Source organism: Thamnophis elegans, chromosome Z, assembly GCF_009769535.1.
Source record: "Thamnophis elegans isolate rThaEle1 chromosome Z, rThaEle1.pri, whole genome shotgun sequence".
NCBI lineage: Eukaryota > Metazoa > Chordata > Lepidosauria > Squamata > Colubridae > Thamnophis > Thamnophis elegans.
Window position 1 is genome coordinate 128715604 of NC_045558.1, and position 20053 is coordinate 128735656.

General features: G+C 37.4%; 1 protein-coding gene across 1 annotated transcript; it reads right to left on the bottom strand.

Moving 5' to 3' along the window:
• Positions 1-12070: 12070 nt before the first annotated feature.
• On the bottom strand, positions 12071-19323 carry LOC116521746 (vomeronasal type-2 receptor 26-like). Its single transcript, XM_032236406.1, has 5 exons — positions 19186-19323; positions 17221-18072; positions 15598-15825; positions 13062-13188; positions 12071-12969 (listed from the first exon to the last, which is right to left on the bottom strand). The coding sequence occupies exons 1-5, from the start codon at positions 19321-19323 to the stop codon at positions 12071-12073; spliced, it is 2244 nt and encodes a 747-aa protein (XP_032092297.1).
• Between the last annotated feature and the right edge of the window lie 730 nt (positions 19324-20053).

A 20053-nucleotide genomic window follows, 5' to 3' on the forward strand; every position in this document is an offset into this window, starting at 1 on the left:
TGGTGGTGGTGTTATTTCCTCCCCAAGAGCTTCTTCTGGGAGTTCTACTATAATGTCTTTAGTTGTGTCTTGAATATCAGTTATTTCCGCTTGTGATATTGTTTTTTGGGTTTTGCAATTTGCCTGAATTTCCTCATGTTCAACTTCACTAAACACTTTATTCCGTATAATAAATCGCCTTTGATCTGCTAGTCGTTGTTCACTAACATTTGAATCTGGATATTGTTGTTTCCATAATTCATACATTCGCTTTAAATAGCCTCTTTTTTCTGGCTCTGAGTTGTAGTAACAGGCCATTATGGCACGGTTTTCATCTGCACTATATTTTTGTCGTTTTGTTGGCTGGTCCACTTGTAGCCCACTTGTCGACGGATGTCCAGGGACCCCAACATCCGCCGCGGCCCTTGTTAACCCGCGCGACGACCGATGCGGTATGGAATTCTTATTTGTTTTTTTCACCATATTGTATGGGTTGGCGGGGGGGGGTTTATGGGACCAGATGCCAACCTGATCCCAACCTTCCTCCTTTCTCATCCGGGCTTGGGACCGGCAATGGCGGAGTTGTTATTATTATTATTATTATTATTATTATTATTATTATTATTTGTATTTCATGAACTTGTAGAATTTCATGAACATGCAGAACTATTCTTCAGTAGTTATTCATTTGTGTTGATCATGTTTATCCCTTGGCATCTTTTGGCGTGTGCTACAAAAAATGGCTTAATTACAGCATGGGAATAAACTGAAGAATATATATGCAACACCCAAATAAACATATTTCTTTCCTTGTTTTGAACAATGAAAAAGTCTAGTGAGATAACCATCTTCCCTGTCCTTATAGTCTTGATTGACTTCACCTTTCAATTTGGCAATTCCCTGTAACTTGCAATAGAACACGACCAGTTTAGGACTTTAAGACTTAAGGGTGCTTCAAACCTTCCTTTTAGCCTTAGAAGTTATGCCTAAAGAGGAGTTGTAGCTCAATAAGCAGAGGTTTGTTCACAACTCTCTCTTTCAAGTTGAATCTTGGCTGTTCAGTTGGAGAATGCTCCCCCAGTCATGGGGGAAGTGAATAGACTTTTTACAGGAAGAATTTCTCATCTTACTGTTGGGATGCTGGTGTTTGTTAGGGATGTTCCCTAGGAGGGTTTGCAAAGTTCCTTTTTCAAAATGCCATAGGAGTGATCTGAGTCCATTTCTTCATAAATACCATGAACCAGGAGACCTCATTCTTGGTGGTATAATTTCTCAGAGCTTCGTTGTTTCAGAGGAGATCTTATTCAGAAGACATCCTTTTGAAGATTTCTTTGCTGAATTGATGTAAGGTGTTGTACACTTTAGATCTCTATTGTATCTTTATCTTGATAATACTCAGATGTGAATAACATACATTTGCTTATTGATTTGTGGGAGAAGAGAGGTGGGGTGGAGAATTTCTGCCAGCTAATGATTCTTTTAAATTTCACTAATCTAAATGAGGAGAAGGAAGTGGTGGAATATAATTGTTTGAAATATTAGTTAGAAAAGGTAAATCTCATAAAGACTGGGGAATTAAAGTTCCAATGTGTTTCACTGCATTGTTTTCAAAAGAATAGATGGAATAGATTGATGATTAGATAGATAGATAGATAGATAGATAGAGATAGATAGATAGATAGATAGATAGATAGATAGATAGAGATAGATAGATAGATAGATAGATAGATAGATAGATAGATAGATAGATAGATAGATAGATAGATAGATAGATATGACAGAGATAGCTAGAGAAACAGAATACACACACACACAGAGAGAAATGATAGATGATGGATAGATGGATGGATGGATGGATGGATGGATGGATGGATGGATGACATAGATGAGAGAGAAAGGGAGAGAGAGAGATGACAGATGAAGAAATGGATGGATGGATGGATGGATGGATGATAGATAGATAGATAGATAGATAGATAGATGGATGGATATATGGATGAATGGATGGATGGATGGATGGATAGGATGGATAGATGGATAGACAGATAAATGATAGATAGATAGATAGATAGATAGATAGATAGATAGATAGATAGATAGATAGATAGATAGATAGATAGATAGATAAAGACAGATAATATTTATGATTTTGGAATTTGGAATTTTTGGAATTTTATTTAAATTTATAGGCCGCCCTTTTCCCTGAGGGGACTCAGGGCGGCTTACAATTAATGGGAAGGGAGTGTAGGACAAAACACAAGAAAGAAAAAAAATGTGAATAATAAAAAAATAAACCAATAAAACACAACATTCATTCAGCATTCGGGTGGGGCAAAGTACAGGTCTTATCCCCAGGCCTGATGGGATAGCCAGATCTTGAGGGCTGTGCGGAAGGCCTGGACGGTGGTGAGGGTACGAATCTCCATGGGGAGATCGTTCCAAAGCGTCGGAGCTGCAACCGAGAAGGCTCTCCTCCGCGTAGTCGCCAGTCGGCACTGGCTGGCGGATGGAATTCGGAGGAGGCCTATTCTATGCGATCTGATGGGACGAAGGGAGGTAATTGGCAGAAGGCGGTCTCTCAAATAGTCAGATCCACTACCATGGAGAGCTTTAAAAGATTTTTTCCGTTTTTCAAAGGTTGTTTGATAAGTATGAGAAATCTGAAAAAGAATCTGGAAAAAAAATAGACTATTTATTGTTTTTAACACTACAATATGAAGGAAAGAGTCAGAATGAATGTTTGAATGCTCCTGAAATTCAAATGAAGAATGTAAGAAAGGAAATATTTCAACCTGCTGACAAGCCGGGCGTCTGGTTCACCTTGGAGGCAGAAAGAGGAGGGGGAGCCATACAGAAAATTTACTTCAAAAGACAGAGCGTAGAAGGAATGAGAAACATTAAAGAATTTGCATTTTATGAAACATTATCTGCAGAATTTCTGACACCACCCTTGAAAATTCAGGACAAATTGAATGGAATAAACGAAGGACAACATTATTACATCAGAGGCATCCTAAGCAAAAAGGTGCGAAGATATTTCTGTTTGGACTTGCCTATAAAAACATTTGGGGAACTTGATTTAAGAATGGTAAGAGGACTTTGCTATTGGAGAGACATAGGCTGACAGATTGAAGAATACAATTGAAAATTAGCTAAATCTAATTACTCTTATTTGTAATAGATATAGCTGAATAATAATTGTTATTGATAGTAATGTATATAATGTGGAGTTGATATGATAAATAATCATTGGATATGAGAAAGGAAGGTTGGAAGTATTTTTGGATTATATATAAAGGGTCTCAATTACAATAATTATTACTATTATAAAATAAAATATATACAGTTAAATGTTAACTAATATGGGGAAAATGTTATGATATATGATATAATTATATAATGAAGGGAGAATGCTAATAAATTATACTGTATGGAAGATGGAATCTCTGGTATTAAATATTATGGATGTTTAGCTAAAATAGGATATGAGGATTTGATGTCAATAGAGGATTTTACAAACAAGTAATGAAATGTCAACATGTGGCTATGGATTAATTCTTTGGCATAGTTAAGGAGGAAGGATGTTTAAACAACTATAGTCAACTAAAAGTGGAGGTATAATGATGTTAATATGGTAAACATTTGAGTTAAGATATTTGAATTAATATGAAATAATGGAAGAGATGCACCAAAACATATTGTAACCAGCTGATATACTTTTTTTTTGATAATGTATACCTGTGTTCGTTTTTTTTATTCCCTGCCTTGTCTGTTGTTCTTTTTGTCTTTTTTGCTCTTTTTGTGTGTGTGTGCTTTTTGTTTTTCTTTTTCTTTTTGATTTTTGATTTTTTCTTTTCCCACTGGTGTGGGTATGTATTGTTTAAGAATATTATTATTATTATTAATATCTTTAAATAGTAATCACAGTCAAATGAAAATGGATATATGATGATGGTGATATGTATGAATATCTGAGTTAAAATACTTGAGTTATGTTTGTTGACTGTGGAGAAGATGTACCAAAGTTTATTTGTGACCGACTGATATACTTTTTATAGCATGTAAAGAAAGATGTTGTGCCTGTTTCAAATTAAAAATTAAAAAAAAATTATTATAAAAAATAAAAAATAAATAAAGCCTTCATAATTTATAGTATATCTATTCACAGACTGTAAAATCTTATTAATAATCTATTTTAGAATGATAAGAAGCAAAGCATTGGGAAATATTAACAATAAACTTTCATATTGTTGGAAATAAATTCTACTCTTTATCTTATTCCAAGCTTGAAGAGAGACACAGGAAAGATAAATTGGAGGCAAGCTGCTCTTTTGGAAAAGATCTCTCTGTTTATTTGGTAGCCAGAAAAAACAATGGCAGCAGCATGTTTCTGGGGTGACTGACAAATTGGGATTGAGAATAGATGGCCTTTTATACAGTTTTGGAGGCTTTGTGATTGAGAAGCCTGTTCCTGTTCAAGAATATGTCCTTTAATATTTCAATGGTTTCTGCCAGATTCCTATGGGGCCATGTAGGGGACATGACTAGCTCTACAGGCAAAAGAGGAAATGCAAATCTTCAGTATTTCTCTGGTTTCTCTGAGTTAATTTTGTCAGTTTTGGATCCTTGCCTATTGTGATGCTTATTCGGAGCTGCTGGCTGCCCTTTGTTTAAGAACAGAGTGGCTTGGCCATGATATCCATTCATAAAGCCTAGCCTCTTCAGACTTCCGCTTTAGGCTGTTTTAACATAGCAGAAATACTGGGGTTGCTTTCTGCCTCTATTAAGGTGGGTTTCCTCCTCTTTTCCTTTAGGAGCAATATTCTATTCTACCTCATTTAATAACTTGTAGAATATTTTCTACAGGACACGGTGGCTCAGTGGCTAAGACACTGAGCTTGTCAATCAGAAAAGTCAGCAGTTTGGTGGTTTGAATCCCTAGTGCCATGTAACGGAGTGAGCTCCCGTTACTTGTCCAAGCTTCTGCCAACCTAGCAGTTTGAAAGCATGTACAAAATGCAAGTAGAAAAATAGGGACCACTTTGGAGGAAAGATGTTAGCGTTCCGTGTGCCCTCAGTATTTAATAATGCTGGCCACATGACCACAGAGATGTCTTCGGACAGCGCTGGCTCTTCAGCTTTGAAACAGATATAAGCCCCGCCCCCTAGAGTCAGAACGACTGGCACATATGTGCGAGGGGAACTTTTACCTTTACCTTTTAGAATATTTTATTCTAGGAAAGGGGCCTTTCCCACAATAGCATGCTTTTATCTTGTTTCTAACTTTCCTCCTTGCTCTTTAGCTTCACCATTTTCTGAGAGGAGTTGCATTTAATAACAGTGCGGGAGACAAGATTTCCTTTGATGAAAATGGTGAATTCAGAGGAGGATTTGATATCATAAACTGGATCATGTTCCCAAACCAATCCTTCCATAGAGTTAAAGTGGGAACCATAGATCCAGATGGACTCTCACATCAGATGTTGACCATTTCAGAGGATAATGTTATCTGGCCCACCTGGTTTAATCAGGTAGGATTCACACCATGTCCCCATTGATTTATTACTTTGCTCACTATTCCAAGGACATAAATCTATTAAAATTTCATTCTTTTACCCTGATCATTTTAGTCTTAAGAAAAAAAATCTGACCAAGAACTGAGTAATCTGACAGATGATAATATGCACTTATCTGTATATTGTTAAGCGACTATTGTGGCAAAATATATATTCCATTTCACCTTGTTTTGGTTCAATCATAGGAATTGTTGGTGAATCTAGGAAGGGATTCAACATCCCTGTGATAATTTGGAGTACAATGGACATGTTAGGTGCAATAGATAGGTTTAGGTTGTAAATTATGTAATGGGATCTAAACTGTATATTTTATGGGGTTACTTTATGGCTTCAAAGTTATGTTACTTTTTATTAAGTGAGTAGAGTTTACAGTACATATTAAAATAGACAATGATTTGACTACTTGATATGTGTGCCATTGGGAGCCAGTGACTCCCTTCAAATGCTCCTGGAACATTGCTATAGAAAATCAGCTAGGAACTTCTGTTGTGATGTCACAATATATGTTCACCTCTTTCTGGAGTCACTCTGTCTATAGACACATTTGTTAATCCAGATTATAATGCAGTGGTGCTTTGTTGCTTTTTTTCTTGTCTCTTGAATAGTTTTATGAAGCTTACATTAAGAAGCAATTATCTCAAAAAAGATAATTAAATAAATCATACTTGAGCTTGTTGATCAAAAAGGTCGGCAGTTCAGTGGTTTGAATCCCTAGTACAGTGTAATGAAATGAGTTCCCATTACTTGTCCCAGCTTCTGCCAATTTAGCAGTTCAAAAGCATGTAAAATTACAAGTAGAAAAATAGGAACCACCTTTGGTGGGAAGGTAATAGTGTTCTGTGTGCCTTTGGTATTTAGTCATGCCGGCCACATGACCATGGAGAACATCTTCGGACAGTGCTGGCTCTTCATCTCTGTTTCAGCTTTGAAACGGAGATGAACACTGCCTCCTTGTGAACTGCCTCCTTGTGAACTAGCACATATGTGTGAGGGGAACTTTTACCTTTTAAATCATACTTGTGAGATCCTTTTCTACTTCTACAAATCAATAGAATTAATCAGGTTAATTATATTGTTTTATTGACTCTGACCAGTTTGATATTTTTGGTTATTTAGTTTTCATTTGCTGCAGAATCCGAGGCAGCTATAAAACCCAAAAGTTACACTTCCAATAATAAAATGTGTGTCATTAAGTTTATATTGTAGGTGAGCTCACAGGAGCATTACCTGTAACAACTGAAACATGCAGTCGATGTGTGAAGTAAGGAGTCCACCTTCCTCTTGGCCTTATTGCAAAGCTTCAATGAGCAGTTCTATGTCAACGTGTTGCAATTTATAAATGTTATTTTGAAATATATTAATATATTTTTATCTCCTTCATGAACAGATATTACCTGTCTCCCTGTGTAATGATAATTGCCCTTTAGGTTACAGAAAGACCCCAAAAGAAGGAGAATCATTTTGCTGCTATGATTGCATTCCATGTCCACAAGGAAAGATTGCAAATCAGACAGGTAAGAGATGTTATGAAAGATTCTGGATGTTGTCTATCATTTCAGCACCTTCACTCAATTTCCTAAATGTGAACAATTTTTCATAACACAGTACTGCATTTCTATTTGAAACTGTGGCGTATATGAGCCAAATTTTTTCTCTATGAATTATTTCTTTCTCTATTGTGGTTAACTATCAGGTGAAAGTTGGTGAAAATAGTGAAGGAAATACTGAATACCTTTCCAAATGAGGCATCTTTGAAGTCTTTAGAAAATTGTTAAATTTAATTTTTCCCTACAACAAACTTTCTCCTTCTACACAGGAGTGGGCTACTGTGGGTTCACACAGGTTCAGGCAATCCTCTAGCTAAGGATCTGCCCAGTTCAGTGAACCCATAAATCCCACACTGCCCCTCCCAGAAGTCTCCACACAGCCCATTTGGGATGCCAGGTCAGTACAGGGCCCATGTGGAGGCTTGAGGAGGGCGAAAAATGGGCCTCCCAGAAATTCAGGAAGTCTGGAAATGGCCCTATTTCTAGCCTCTGGGGGAGGGGGGACTCTGGAACCCAGGTAGGACATTTTTGCCCTCATTGAGGCTCGAGGGAAGCCTCTGGGGCTTAGGAAGGGCAAAAAATGGGCCTCACAGAATTTCCAGAAGCCCAGCCTCCAGAGGGCCTCCAGTGGGCCTCTGGAGCCCAGGGAGGATGTTTTCACTCTCCCAGAGGCTAGAGGAAAGCCTCTGGAGCCCAGGGAGGATAAAAATGCCCTCCACCATGGTGCAGGTGGTCACGCCCACAATGGCTATGAATTTTTGAAGCCCACCCCTGATTATCTGGCAAACTGGGAGGGAAGGGGTGCAAAGGAGAATGGTCATTGTTGGATACTAAAAAGAGAAATCAAGTGAGGGGTGCACAAATGCTGGCACTTGCTAGAACATGAATGAATGTTCCTGCCCAGGAATGAGGTAGGGTTCAGGATGTAGCCAGAAGGGCATAAAGGAGAGGAGACAAGTTGGCTCATGGCTGCGAGACACCAAGCCTGAAATGGCTTGGATTGGGGTGTATTCTTGCTTCAGGATCCACAATTCTCAGTTAATGAGCACAGCTAAGCAGTGCAGATAAATCATATCTTGAGTCCAGAATAATAGAGTTGGAAGGGACCCTGTAGGTCATCTAGTCCAACCCCCTGCCCAAGTAGGAGACTTGACACTATTTCTGACAAATGGCAGTCCAGTCTCTTCTTCAAAGCTTCCAGTGATGAATCTCCTACAACAAATATCTTTTTTCCCAAGATATTTTTAGCAACTTGAAATTCAGTAGAAAATATAGATATATACCAAGGGTTACATGTAAAATAGACATTGATCAATTATTTCCAGGCAAGCACAAATCCACAAAAAGAGGTGAAGTCTTTAATATTTTAATGATTTACATTTGTTCACCAACTCCAATACACTGCTTTAACACTAGGTTTAACATAACTTTTCAAAATATGTCTTTTATATTCTCATTCTCAGACTAATGGTCTCTAAACCATTCTACTTTTATTTGCTCTTCCAGATATGGACCAATGCTTCCAGTGCCCAGAATATCAGTATCCAAACAATAAGCAGAATTTTTGCCTTCTCAAATGCATAACTTATCTCTCTTATGAAGAAACATTAGGAAGCAGCTTAATGACTGTGGCCATTATTCTTTCTTTTACCACAATTTCTATACTGGGAGTATTCCTGAAGTACCACAACACTCCTATCATTAAGGCAAACAACCACAGTCTCTCCTACACCCTCCTAATCTCCCTCCTCCTCTCCTTCCTTTGTCCTCTGCTTTTCATTGGCAAACCCATGGTTGTGACCTGTCTCCTTCGACGGACTGTTTTTGGGATCATCTTCTCAGTGGCTGTTTCTTGTATATTGGCCAAAACCATCACTGTGGTTCTGGCTTTCATGGCCACCAAGCCAGGGTCAAAGATGAGGACCTGGGTTGGGAAAAGACTGGCCCTTTCCATTGTTCTCTCCTGCTTTCTCATTCAAACCCTTCTTTGTTCTGTGTGGCTGATCACCTCACCCCCTTTCCCAGATGTTGATATGCACTCCTTTGTTTCTGAAATTGTTGTGGAATGCAATGAAGGGTCAGTTGTCATGTATTATTGTGTTTTGTCTTTTATGGGCTTCCTGGCTATGGTCAGTTTTATTGCAGCTTTCCTAGCTAGGAAATTACCAGACACTTTCCAGGAAACCAAGTCTATTACTTTTAGTATGCTGGTTTTTGGCAGTGTCTGGTTGTCATTTGTCCCTGACTATGTAAGCACCAAAGGGACATACACAGTAGCTGTGGAGATCTTCTCCCTCTTGGCCTCCAGTGCTGGGCTGCTAGTCTGTGTCTTTTTCCCCAAATGCTACATCATTATTGTGAGACCTGATTTGAATAAAAGGGATAATCTAATAAAGAGAAATACACAAGCAATGGACTTTTGTCAATTTGCAACATAGGATTAGCATTGTGAGGTGAAGTGAAAGAACTTTAATTTTTAAAGCAAATGGTAGTTAGATGCAGCTTTCTATAGCACTTTATTCAGTAGATTTCAGATTGATCATCTGTAAACATGTGCAAGAGTCTAATGAAATCAAATTATTTCAGACCCACTGGGTTTAAAGTGAGATTTAGCAGAGGTGTCACATTTTGCCCTTGCTAGTTTAATTTTATTTTTGAATCTTTGATCACTGTGGTAAGGCAATTTTTAGACATTTAGAGTAATACATGGATGCAGTACAAGTATAAATTATGGTGATTTGTTTGATGATATTTATCAATAATCCATCTTTTTGCTGAATATTGCACATTTTATAAGTTATTTTAGAAAAAGTAGAAAGAAGAAGCTTCCAATTTCTGATTTCCTTTGCTGCCAGTGTAATTATGACAAAATCATGATTCTAATTATAATCTTACTCTATAATTACCAAAGAAAGCACACTCTTTTCTATTACACAGTTTTTTCCTAATCAGTGAAACCACAAGTCTTAAGTGCATTTCCCCAGTTTATGCAAATTGCCTTAAGGGTTTTCAGACAAAACACAAGTAGATGTTTTTCTTTACTATTCTAAATAAAAATTATTTTAGCCAATTCTACAAGTTCCTTCATCTTTATCAACCATTCCTCTATTCTGGGTATAATCAAAGATTATCAGTTTTGAGAGTATAGAGGTTTTCATAAAGTCCAATGGCTTTTTTCCTAGTTATCTATGAATTCATGCCAATTGTATAATCCAAATATTTTGAATAGTTGTATTCAAAATACATTTTTGCATGTCTACCATACATAATAAAATGACCATTCATGTTTTCACATTTCCAGCAAAAATCAAGGGCTTTATGCATTCTAGACAATTTCTCTGGTGATAATTTCCAACAATACATCATTTTATAAACATTATCTGTAAGACTAAAAATGAAAATGTTAATTGTATCAGAGTTTGTTGTAGAAAATAACTTCCAGAAAATACATAAAAATAAGTGATTCAGCTGGATTCATTAATTTCTTTATATACATAAAAATCGATGAATAAATGTACAATATCAACAGGTGGTTCTTCCAAGTAAACAAAAGGCAGAAGAGTTACAGGCAATCACAAGCAGTTAGTTTCATTTCAGCAGACAAGCCCAGGCAGATTGCTCATTTACTTCTCAGAGCAGCAGACTGTTTAAGTTTCTGTTTTAATACTGTGTACACACTCATATCTATTTAAGCTCCCATTGGCTGACTTAGTTGCTATGCCTATTCATTGGCTGACCTTGTTCCCATGTCTCTCCCAGTCATGAATTTTTTAACAAATTCTTTCAATCATATGTTTTCCCATTGGTCCATTTGTATATTATGTTATAAAGATAGTTGTAAATGTAACAATTGAGAGCAGAATTTCAATCATTGAACAAAGCAGGGTAAGGATTAGGTCATTAAACCAGATATCCAAGTGGCTCCTTTTTCAATGTTTGCAATTCTGAAATTCCTGGTTGCTGTCATTAAGCAATCTCCCTGATTATTAAGTGGACAGGGAAGCCAAACTACCAGCCAAAGTATTTCAGCTCTGCATTGAGTTGAAATTCTACCAGTAGGCAACAGCAACAAAAGGGCTGCCAGCCAGAGGGCTTATTTCCCCAAACCTTAAGGAATGAATCATTTGGGTTCATCATGTAAGGGAAGACAAGCCATGTGGACCCTTGTAGATAACAACAAACACCTTGAATCATATTCAAAGCAAACCAAGAACCAGTGTACTCTGCAAAGTAGAGGTATTTCATGAGCATAGCAAGACATTACTTAGGATTTAACAAAAAGCTCATCTCAGATCACCACCCTTCCCAAATCATGCTCCACACTCTTTTGACTCCTCTGCCCAATCAGACTCTGCATCAGAGTGAATCTGAGCAACTTTGTCCATCATATAGCTTGAATAATATTCACAATAGATGTACCAAAGTACCCTCCTTAGTCAGTATAGACTGATTTTGATCTAACCAGAACTGCTGTATGGCTATCAGTGAATGCAATAAAAGTGAACAAATATCAAAATTTTGCCACCCATATCAACACAAGGTATTCCCTAAGATGGTTTTAAACCCATGTCCAATCAGACTCATTTTGCATATTCCTCCAAAGCCAGATCACATCTCAACCACCTAAACCAGGCCTAACCTGTCACTTCTCGTATGACTTAGTCACCCACCAATTTAAGACAGGAAAATGTTCACCATAAATGCCATGAATTGGTGAGGTGGCTCATATTCAATAGTACCAAATGAAAACTTGAAATTCCAAATTAAAGAAAATGAATCATTGATTTATTAAAAATGAATACAATAAAGATTAGATCTAAAAAAGAGTGGTAGTAATTGTTACATCATTCCAATTTTTCAATTTTGCCTCCCATTCAGAAGTATGGAAGCAAGTTCATTTCAGCTAAATAAAATTATAAACTGGTCACAGAGTTCAAAATTGGAAAACTCTACCGGGAATACATCAAATTAAAACTTTCTTTTCATGAGCTGCTGTTTATTGTTCAGTTCAGGTCGTATCACAATGATAAAACACTTGGGAAAAAAGATACACACCAATAAACCAGCACTGGAGGAGATCATGGAGAAGATCTCCACAGCCAACATGTATTTTCCCCTAGTGCTTAGATAGGTTGGAATAAAACACAGCCAAACACTGCAGAAGACCAACATGCTGAAGGTGATGAATTTGGCTTCATTGAAGCTGTCAGGTAACTTCCTAGCTAGAAAAGCAGCAGAGAAGCTAACCAGAGCAAGAAAACCCATAAAGCCCAAAACACAGCAGAACATGACAGAGTCTTCATTGCACTCCAAGATGACTTCTTCAGACATTGACTGTGCATCAAAATCTGGATATGGTGGAGATATTATCAGCCATACAGCACAAACACATATTTGAACAAAGGAGCAGGAAATAATAATGTAGCTGACCATTCTTCCACCCACCCATTTTCTCAGTTTGGAACCAGGTTTGGTGGCCATGAATGCTAGAACCACAACAAAGGTTTTGGCCAATACACAAGAAATTGCTATAGAAAAGATGAGGCCAAAAGCTGGTTGTCGAAGGAGACAAAAAATCTTATCTGGTCTCCCAACAAATAGAAAGACACAAAGGAAAGAGAGGAGAAGGGAAAGTAGGAGTATATAAGTGAGATTCCGGTTGTTGGCTTTGACGATGGGAGTGTCTTTGTGTTTCATGAATACTGTGGTGATAAAAATTGTCATTAAAGAAAAGCCAAAGGAAAGAATGGTCAGACTGATCCCCAAAGGTTCTTCATAGGACAAAAAAGTAATCCGCTTTGGAATGCACATATTTTTCTCAGGATTTGGATATTGATCTTCTGGACATGGAAAGCAGTCATCCATATCTAAAAAAAACACACATTGGAATTGATACAGTTGATTATAGACAGCGTTGTATCTCAATGTCTCAGCCCAATTATATTTGGAAATTTCCTACCTTTCTCCTTTGATATTTTCCCCTCTGGACATATATGACAATCATAGCAGCAAAATGATTCCCCTTCTTTCTTAGCCTTGTTGTATCCTACCTCACAAGGATCATTACACAAGGATAAAGGTAATGCCTGTCAAGAAATGAAGAAGAATATTTTAAGATATAGAGGGCAAAAGAAACACTCAGAGTGATACTGTTAAAGTAGAATTAAAATAATAAAAATTAATTGAGAAGCAAAAGTGATATGATGATATCATTTAGTTGTACCGTATTTTTCAGAGTATAAGATGTACCTTTTTCCCTCAAAAAAGGCTGAAAATCTGGGTGCATCTTATACATCAAATACAGCACTTTTTGCCTACCAAAGCCCCATCCCTTCACAAAAATGGCCATGCATACCCTGCGAGGGCAGAAATGAGCAAAATATGGGCTATTTTTGCCCCCCAGCCCCCAGGAGCACTCTATAAGCCTATGCATGCAATTTTGTTGATGAAAATGGGCCTTTTTTTGCTCATTCCCCCCCCTCCTACCCCCAGGAGTACTCTACAAGCCCCCCCACAAGGCTATTCATGCCTTTTATTTGAAAAAACAGGCCTGTTTTCATGAAAAACGGGCCGTTTTGGGGAGGTTTGCAGAGTGCAAAAACTTTTTTTTTTCCTTTCGGAAAACTCTTTAGTTTGATGAGAATTACATTGATCAAGTGCTGTGCCAGCAGAAACAAGTCTTAGGTGCTGCAGATTGTCAGCAATTTCCTTCTCCAGCACATGGATAAATACACCTGGAAACATCTCCCTACCTCCCTACTGTATTTCTCTCTCTCTCTCTCTATTCCTCTATCTACCTACCTACTTACCTACCTACCTACTCTCTCTCTCCCTACCTACCTACTGTATTTCTCTCTCTCTCTCTCTCTCTCTTCCTCTATCTACCTACCTACCTACTCTCTCTCTCCCTCTCTCACTACCTATCTACTGTATTTCTCTCTCTCCTTCCCTCTATCTACCTACCTACTTAACTACCTGTTCTGACTCCTCCCACCTCCGTCCAGTAACAAATGCTGAGACAAGCTTAGCTGGAATGCCACTACACTTTATTGGCAGGACTATAAATCTTGGTGGCTGAAAACCCAAACATGAATGAACAGATAAAGAACCTTGGCAGCAACCCAGACTCCGACAGATACAGATAACAGCTTCTCCAGCGTTGTTTAACAAACAGTTCAGACCAGATTACTTTAAACGGTTGTGTCCTGCAAGAAGTATCCTCCCCAAAAGCTCTACTTAAATAAGCTCTTGCGAGGAGCCAAACCACAACCACCTGGCTTAATTATCTCTGAGGAGTTTGTCTCTGACGCAGCTGTTGTCGTCACTTCTGTGCCCATCGTAATCTTGCATCAGGGACAAACTCCCTTAATTCTTCTCCACTGCTCCATGCCTCAGGCACCTCCTGGTGGCCAACCAGCCTCTCTGGTACCTGCTCTGAGTCTGAAATCTGCCCAGGGTCCTCCATCTCTTCCATAGCTGAATCATAAGGCTCGTCGCTATCTGAGTCCCTCAGCAGCTCCAGTGGATCCTGCTGGGCCACAACACCTACCTACCTAGTCTATCTCTCTCCCTACCCACTCTCTCTCTCTCTCCCTCTATCTACCTAACTACCTACTCTCTCCCTCTCTCCCTACCTATCTACTGTATTTCTCTCTCTCTCTCTCTCCCCCTACCTACCTACCTACCTACCTACCTACCTACCTACCTTCCTTCCTATTCTCTCTCTCCCTACCTAACTACTATATTTCTCTCTCTTTCTCTCCCTCTCTATCCCTCTATCTACCTACCTCCTTTTTTTTAATTTGCCTCTTCAAAACCTTGGTGCGTCTTATACTCCAGTGCATCTTATATTCCGAAAAATACAGTATTTGTTGTGAAATTATCATTCATTAAATATCTACAATTATTGGTATTTTCCAAAACTACCTTCTCCTTTCTCCAAAGACAATTTTTATGCTGGTCAGTTAAAGATAGTTTTCTCAACTTCTTAATTATGAAGTGATGAAATGTAATATACTATATTGCACCTTCTATATCAAAAAACATAGTCCATAATTCACAGAGGGCCAAAGTAATGGATACCATATTCTATAACAAGTAGTAGAGAAGTAAACATTCTTATAGACATTTTTTCTTTCTGCAGGGCATATGTTCTTAGTTATAGAACCAAGGTGGCGTAGTGGTTAGAGTGCAGTACTGCAGGCCACTTCAGCTGACTGCTATCTGCAGTTCAGTGGTTCAAATCTCACCGGCTTAAGGTTGACTCACCCTTCCATCCTTCCGAGGTGGGTGAAATGAGGACCCAGACTGTGGGGGCAATATGCTGACTCTGTAAACCACTTAGAGAGGGCTGAAAGCCCTATGAAGCGGTATATAAGTCTAACTGCTATTGCTATTGCTATTCAGAGATGATGCTCTGGAACATTCATCAATATATATTTTATGCTATCTAAATGAAGACAGACCAATTTAGATTCTAAATTCAAATAGCTAACCTGATTAAAGCCTACTGGCCATGTGATGGAATCTACAGAAATATTGAAGAAGTTGTCTGGTGGAGCGGTGGGATCTACCATGCCAACTTTGACCCTAAGAAAGGACTGGTTTGGGAATGTGATCCAGTTGATAATATCATATCCACCAATGAATTCTCCATTTTTATCAAAGGAGACTTTTTCACCAACACTGTTGTTGAATCTGACACTTCTCAGAAAAGAATGAACCTGAAATACAGAGAGAGTCAAAGAGAGAGAAAGAAAGACAGAAGGAGGCAGAAATAATTGTCCAAAACATAAGAAGTGTTCCAAAAGGGAGTAGATATAAAATATGACACTGCTGAAAAAAATTAAACTGTATTGACATAGGATTGTACAATAAAATATTACCATAAATTGATCCATGATCTGAGTTATTGCTCAGTTAAAATCCATGAGTATAAAAACAAGAGAATAGAAAGACAAAATGTAACGTCTTTACATTTACATGTATGTTATATTTCAAAAGAGGCAGTAATGATCATAAGCTATATGAGGTTATGGTGATCTTGACAGGGCTCAGGATCACTTGAATTGGAGGAGTTATAGGTTTTCAATAATTATTCACATACAGAACTGGGCTACAATGTTTGACATTCCCACTCCTGGTTAACTAGCAAAGAACTAAGATCATCCGCCTCTCTCTCTTATTTGGCTATAGTGTTACAAATGGGGAAATATCCATATATTTTTTAGATCATAGGAATGACCCTGAAGAGTCACTAGTAGGGCTGCAGACTTACAAGAGGAAGTTGAGTCTGGGTCAAGAAAAGTACTGATAATTTAAGAAAAAAATTCAGGAAAATGTTTATGGAGATTCTCAGTCATCCAAGTCATGGCTGTACCAAAGGTGTTTTCTTTCAAGAGGTAACTGGACTTTCTGGTTTTTCTTTGAAGAGATGAAGAAGCTTCTTGGATGAGAAGAGAAATATCTTCAAAGAAAAAGCAGAAAGTCCAGTTGCCTCTGGAAAGCACATTTGGGATTTCAGGAAAACATAATTGAAACAATGAGAATGTGAGGGACGGGTAAGCAGACTGTTAATGCAACAATAATAATACAATAATAATAGTGCCAAACTACATGGAGTGGGTTTCCTAGTTTGGCCTACATGTTGGAATATACAGTATTTTGGAGGTCTCTATAAAACAAGGCAGTATAGGAACACAAAAGTACAGGTTCTTCTCATTTCTTCACTAATGATTCAAACTTCTTTTGAATAGGTACTTCTTTTTTAAATATATATATATATATATATATATATATATATATATATATATATATATATATATATATATATATATATATATATATATATATATTTAATGCAAATAATACACACATAGTACATATACATCTAAATTCAAACTTGCAACAGCATTGGTATTTCTGATGTCTAAGGCAAATGGTTATAATTTTGTTGAATTACTTTGGCCATTGTATTATGAACATATACATACTTCCGCTGGATAAGCCATTATTGCATTTCACCTTTAGACCAGATGTTAAAAAGCTCAAAAGGATTTTACTCATTAGAGGTTATGTTGCAACTACAGATATAGTGGTTACTCCACCAGCAGGCTTACCTGCCACCACATATAACTGTGGAAAATTTTCCTTCCTTCTTTCACTGTTGTTTTTCTCCTGGATTTGGATATAGAGAGGGACTGCAAAGCATGTGCCACAGCATAGACTGCATTGTAAATATTGTAACTCTGTCCACTCATGCGTGTTTCAAACACAGATGTGGGAAGGGTCTCAAGTCTCTCCTGTCCAGTACATTTCTTCTCAGATGTCTCAATTTTTGAATTTGAGAAGAAACAATTGAATGCCTGTTCCCAAAAATCTTTCCGAAAATGATCATGTTTGTTGTTGTTTGGACTTAAATTCTGAAGAAATTCCTGGAATTCTGGGACTTTCTTTGTGTGAACTGCAAAAGATAAAGCACCATGTAGGAAATGGATGTCCATAAATTTCTCAATGGAGTTTGAGGTAAAATCTGTCTGAGTGGATGTAATCAAGATTTTTGTCTTTTTTGGTATATCCACCACTTCTGAAAACTGGAGGAAACTTCTCAGAAATGATATGGAGCGAATTTCACCATACAGGATTATCACATTGGCTGTGCTGTTCATGAGAACCTTGTATATGTGTAGTCCTTCATCTATGATATCAGTAAAATCACTGTAAAAAGCTAAGATTGGGAACTCTGCTATGAATTCAATGCAGATGCCATGTTCAGAAAATGTAGGGAGAACTTCCTGGACAAATCTCTCTCCTTTATCATCATTTACCACAAGAATTCCAATCCAGAGCCATCTAAAATGCAACAATAGCTTCAGAAGGCCCTTATGTTGGTGCGATTCATCGGGAAACATTTGTTGGAAGAAAATTGATTGAGTCTTTTTATCCATGACTGGAGCAGAGCCATAAGTCAACTACAGAAAGATAAACATGCAATTTCAAAGGTCTATGTGAACAATGTATGCATTTATTTGGATATCCTTATTCTTATATATTGAAACATTATGCAGTTAGTTATGTTTATTTAGGAGTATCAACCAAGATGTGACCCTTAAGGTACCAGTAAATATCTTTTCCTAGAAATAAGAGTCAACTGTATAAACATTGCCAAAAAGGCATTAATAGTTATTCACTTAATCTTGCACAGCTTCTTCTCTGGTAATATTGTACTACTAACCAGAGCATACAAAACATTTGCTAGACCAATTCTTGAATACTGCTCATCTGTCTGGAACCTGCACTGCATATCATATTAATACAATTGAGCAAGGTCAGAGATATTTCACAAGAAAAGTCCTCCACTCTTCTGCTTGCAACAGAGTACCTTATGCCACAAGACTTGAAATGTTGGGCTTAGACAACTTAGAACTACACCGGCTTTGGTCTGACCTAAGCATAGTACATAAAATTATCTGCTACAATGTCCTACCTGTCAATGACTACTTCAGCTTCAACTGCAACAATACATGAGCACAGATACAAATTTAAGATAAACTGCTCTAAACTCAATTGCAGAAAATATGACTTCAGCTACATAGTGGTCAATGTCTGGAATTATCTGACAGTACCTGACACTGTGGTTTCTTTCCCCAAACCCCCTTAACTTTAACCTTAGGTCTACTGTCAACCTCACCCCATGCCTAAGAGTTCTATAAGGGGCATGTTTAAGTGCACCAACCCTGTCCTTATGTTCCCTTTTATTCATATCCATTTCATGTATTCAAAATCATGGTTATACTTATATAAGTTATCTAATGCATGCTTGATGAAATAAAAATAAAATAAAAAATAAAAGAATACCCCCGTTTATTCAGATTTATTCATTACTCAGGCTAGCTCTGCTAATCCTATTAAGCAAAAATAATATCTAGGAATCTGAAAATACAGACCTCTGGGGTGGCATGGCAGAATAATAATAATAATATAAATAATAATAATATAAATATTATGTAAATAATATTTGTGATTGGAAGCATTATTTCTGAATATATGAGAAAGGCTCAGTATCAAACTCCAACACCTCCTACCTGAGGAACTTTATAGATGCCCAATACAGTTGCCATGTGAAGAGCAATGTCAGGTGCTCCAATAACTTCAGCCAAAGTTTCAGGGACACCACACTTGTAATTAGGGATGAATTTTCCCTGACTGAAAGGCAGCAACATTGAGGCAAAGTAACTCCAGCCTGGATTAAAATTGCTGTTGAAAATGTGGAAGCCCAGTGTGATGTTAGGTAGGATCTGAGGATTTGCATTGATCTCTTTTACAGAAAATGCTAAGGCCAGGATATGCTGGTAATTCTGAAAAACTATTCTGTAAAAAATTTAAAAAGATCCATTTGTGATTGGAAGCATACAAATCCTAATAAAACCTAAACCTAAATCATTATTTCTGAATATATGAGAAAGGCTCAGTATCAAACTCCAGGTGTTAAGAATGGTTTACATGAAGAAGAAAAATGCTGAATTGTACTAGAAATATCAAATGAAATAAAAAACATAGGTGCTTCCACCTAGATTTTAGCTGTAGATCTTCATGAATTAATCGTTATCTGCCTTCAATATTTATACTGAATGCTTGTTACATATGATTTGTTGAAATAAAAAATTGGCCTTTTTTCAAATTTATGTGGAAGCTTATAAATAAATCTAGGCAGCCTATTTAAGATTACTGGAAAATATTTCGAGCAATGTTTGCCACGATGTAAAAAAAGATGTTGAGATTCTAGAAAGAGTGCTGAGAAGAGCAACAAAAATGATTAGTGGTCTGGAGGCTAAAACATTTGAAGTATGGTTGCAGGACCTGGGTATGTCTAGCTTAATGAAAAGAATGACGAGAGGAAACATGATAGCAATGTTCCGATATCTGAGGGGCTGCCATAAAGAAGAGGGAGTC

Coding starts and splice junctions, on each gene's coding strand:
- LOC116521746 (XM_032236406.1), bottom strand. CDS start 19,323: ATGTTGCTGCCTTTCAGTCAGGGAAAATTCATCCCTAATTACAAGTGT. Junction 15,826..17,220: donor ACAGTTATATGTGGTGGCAG/GTAAGCCTGCTG, acceptor TCTGTATTTCAG/GTTCATTCTTTTCTGAGAAG. Junction 13,189..15,597: donor GGCCAGTAGGCTTTAATCAG/GTTAGCTATTTG, acceptor ATTTCTTGACAG/GCATTACCTTTATCCTTGTG.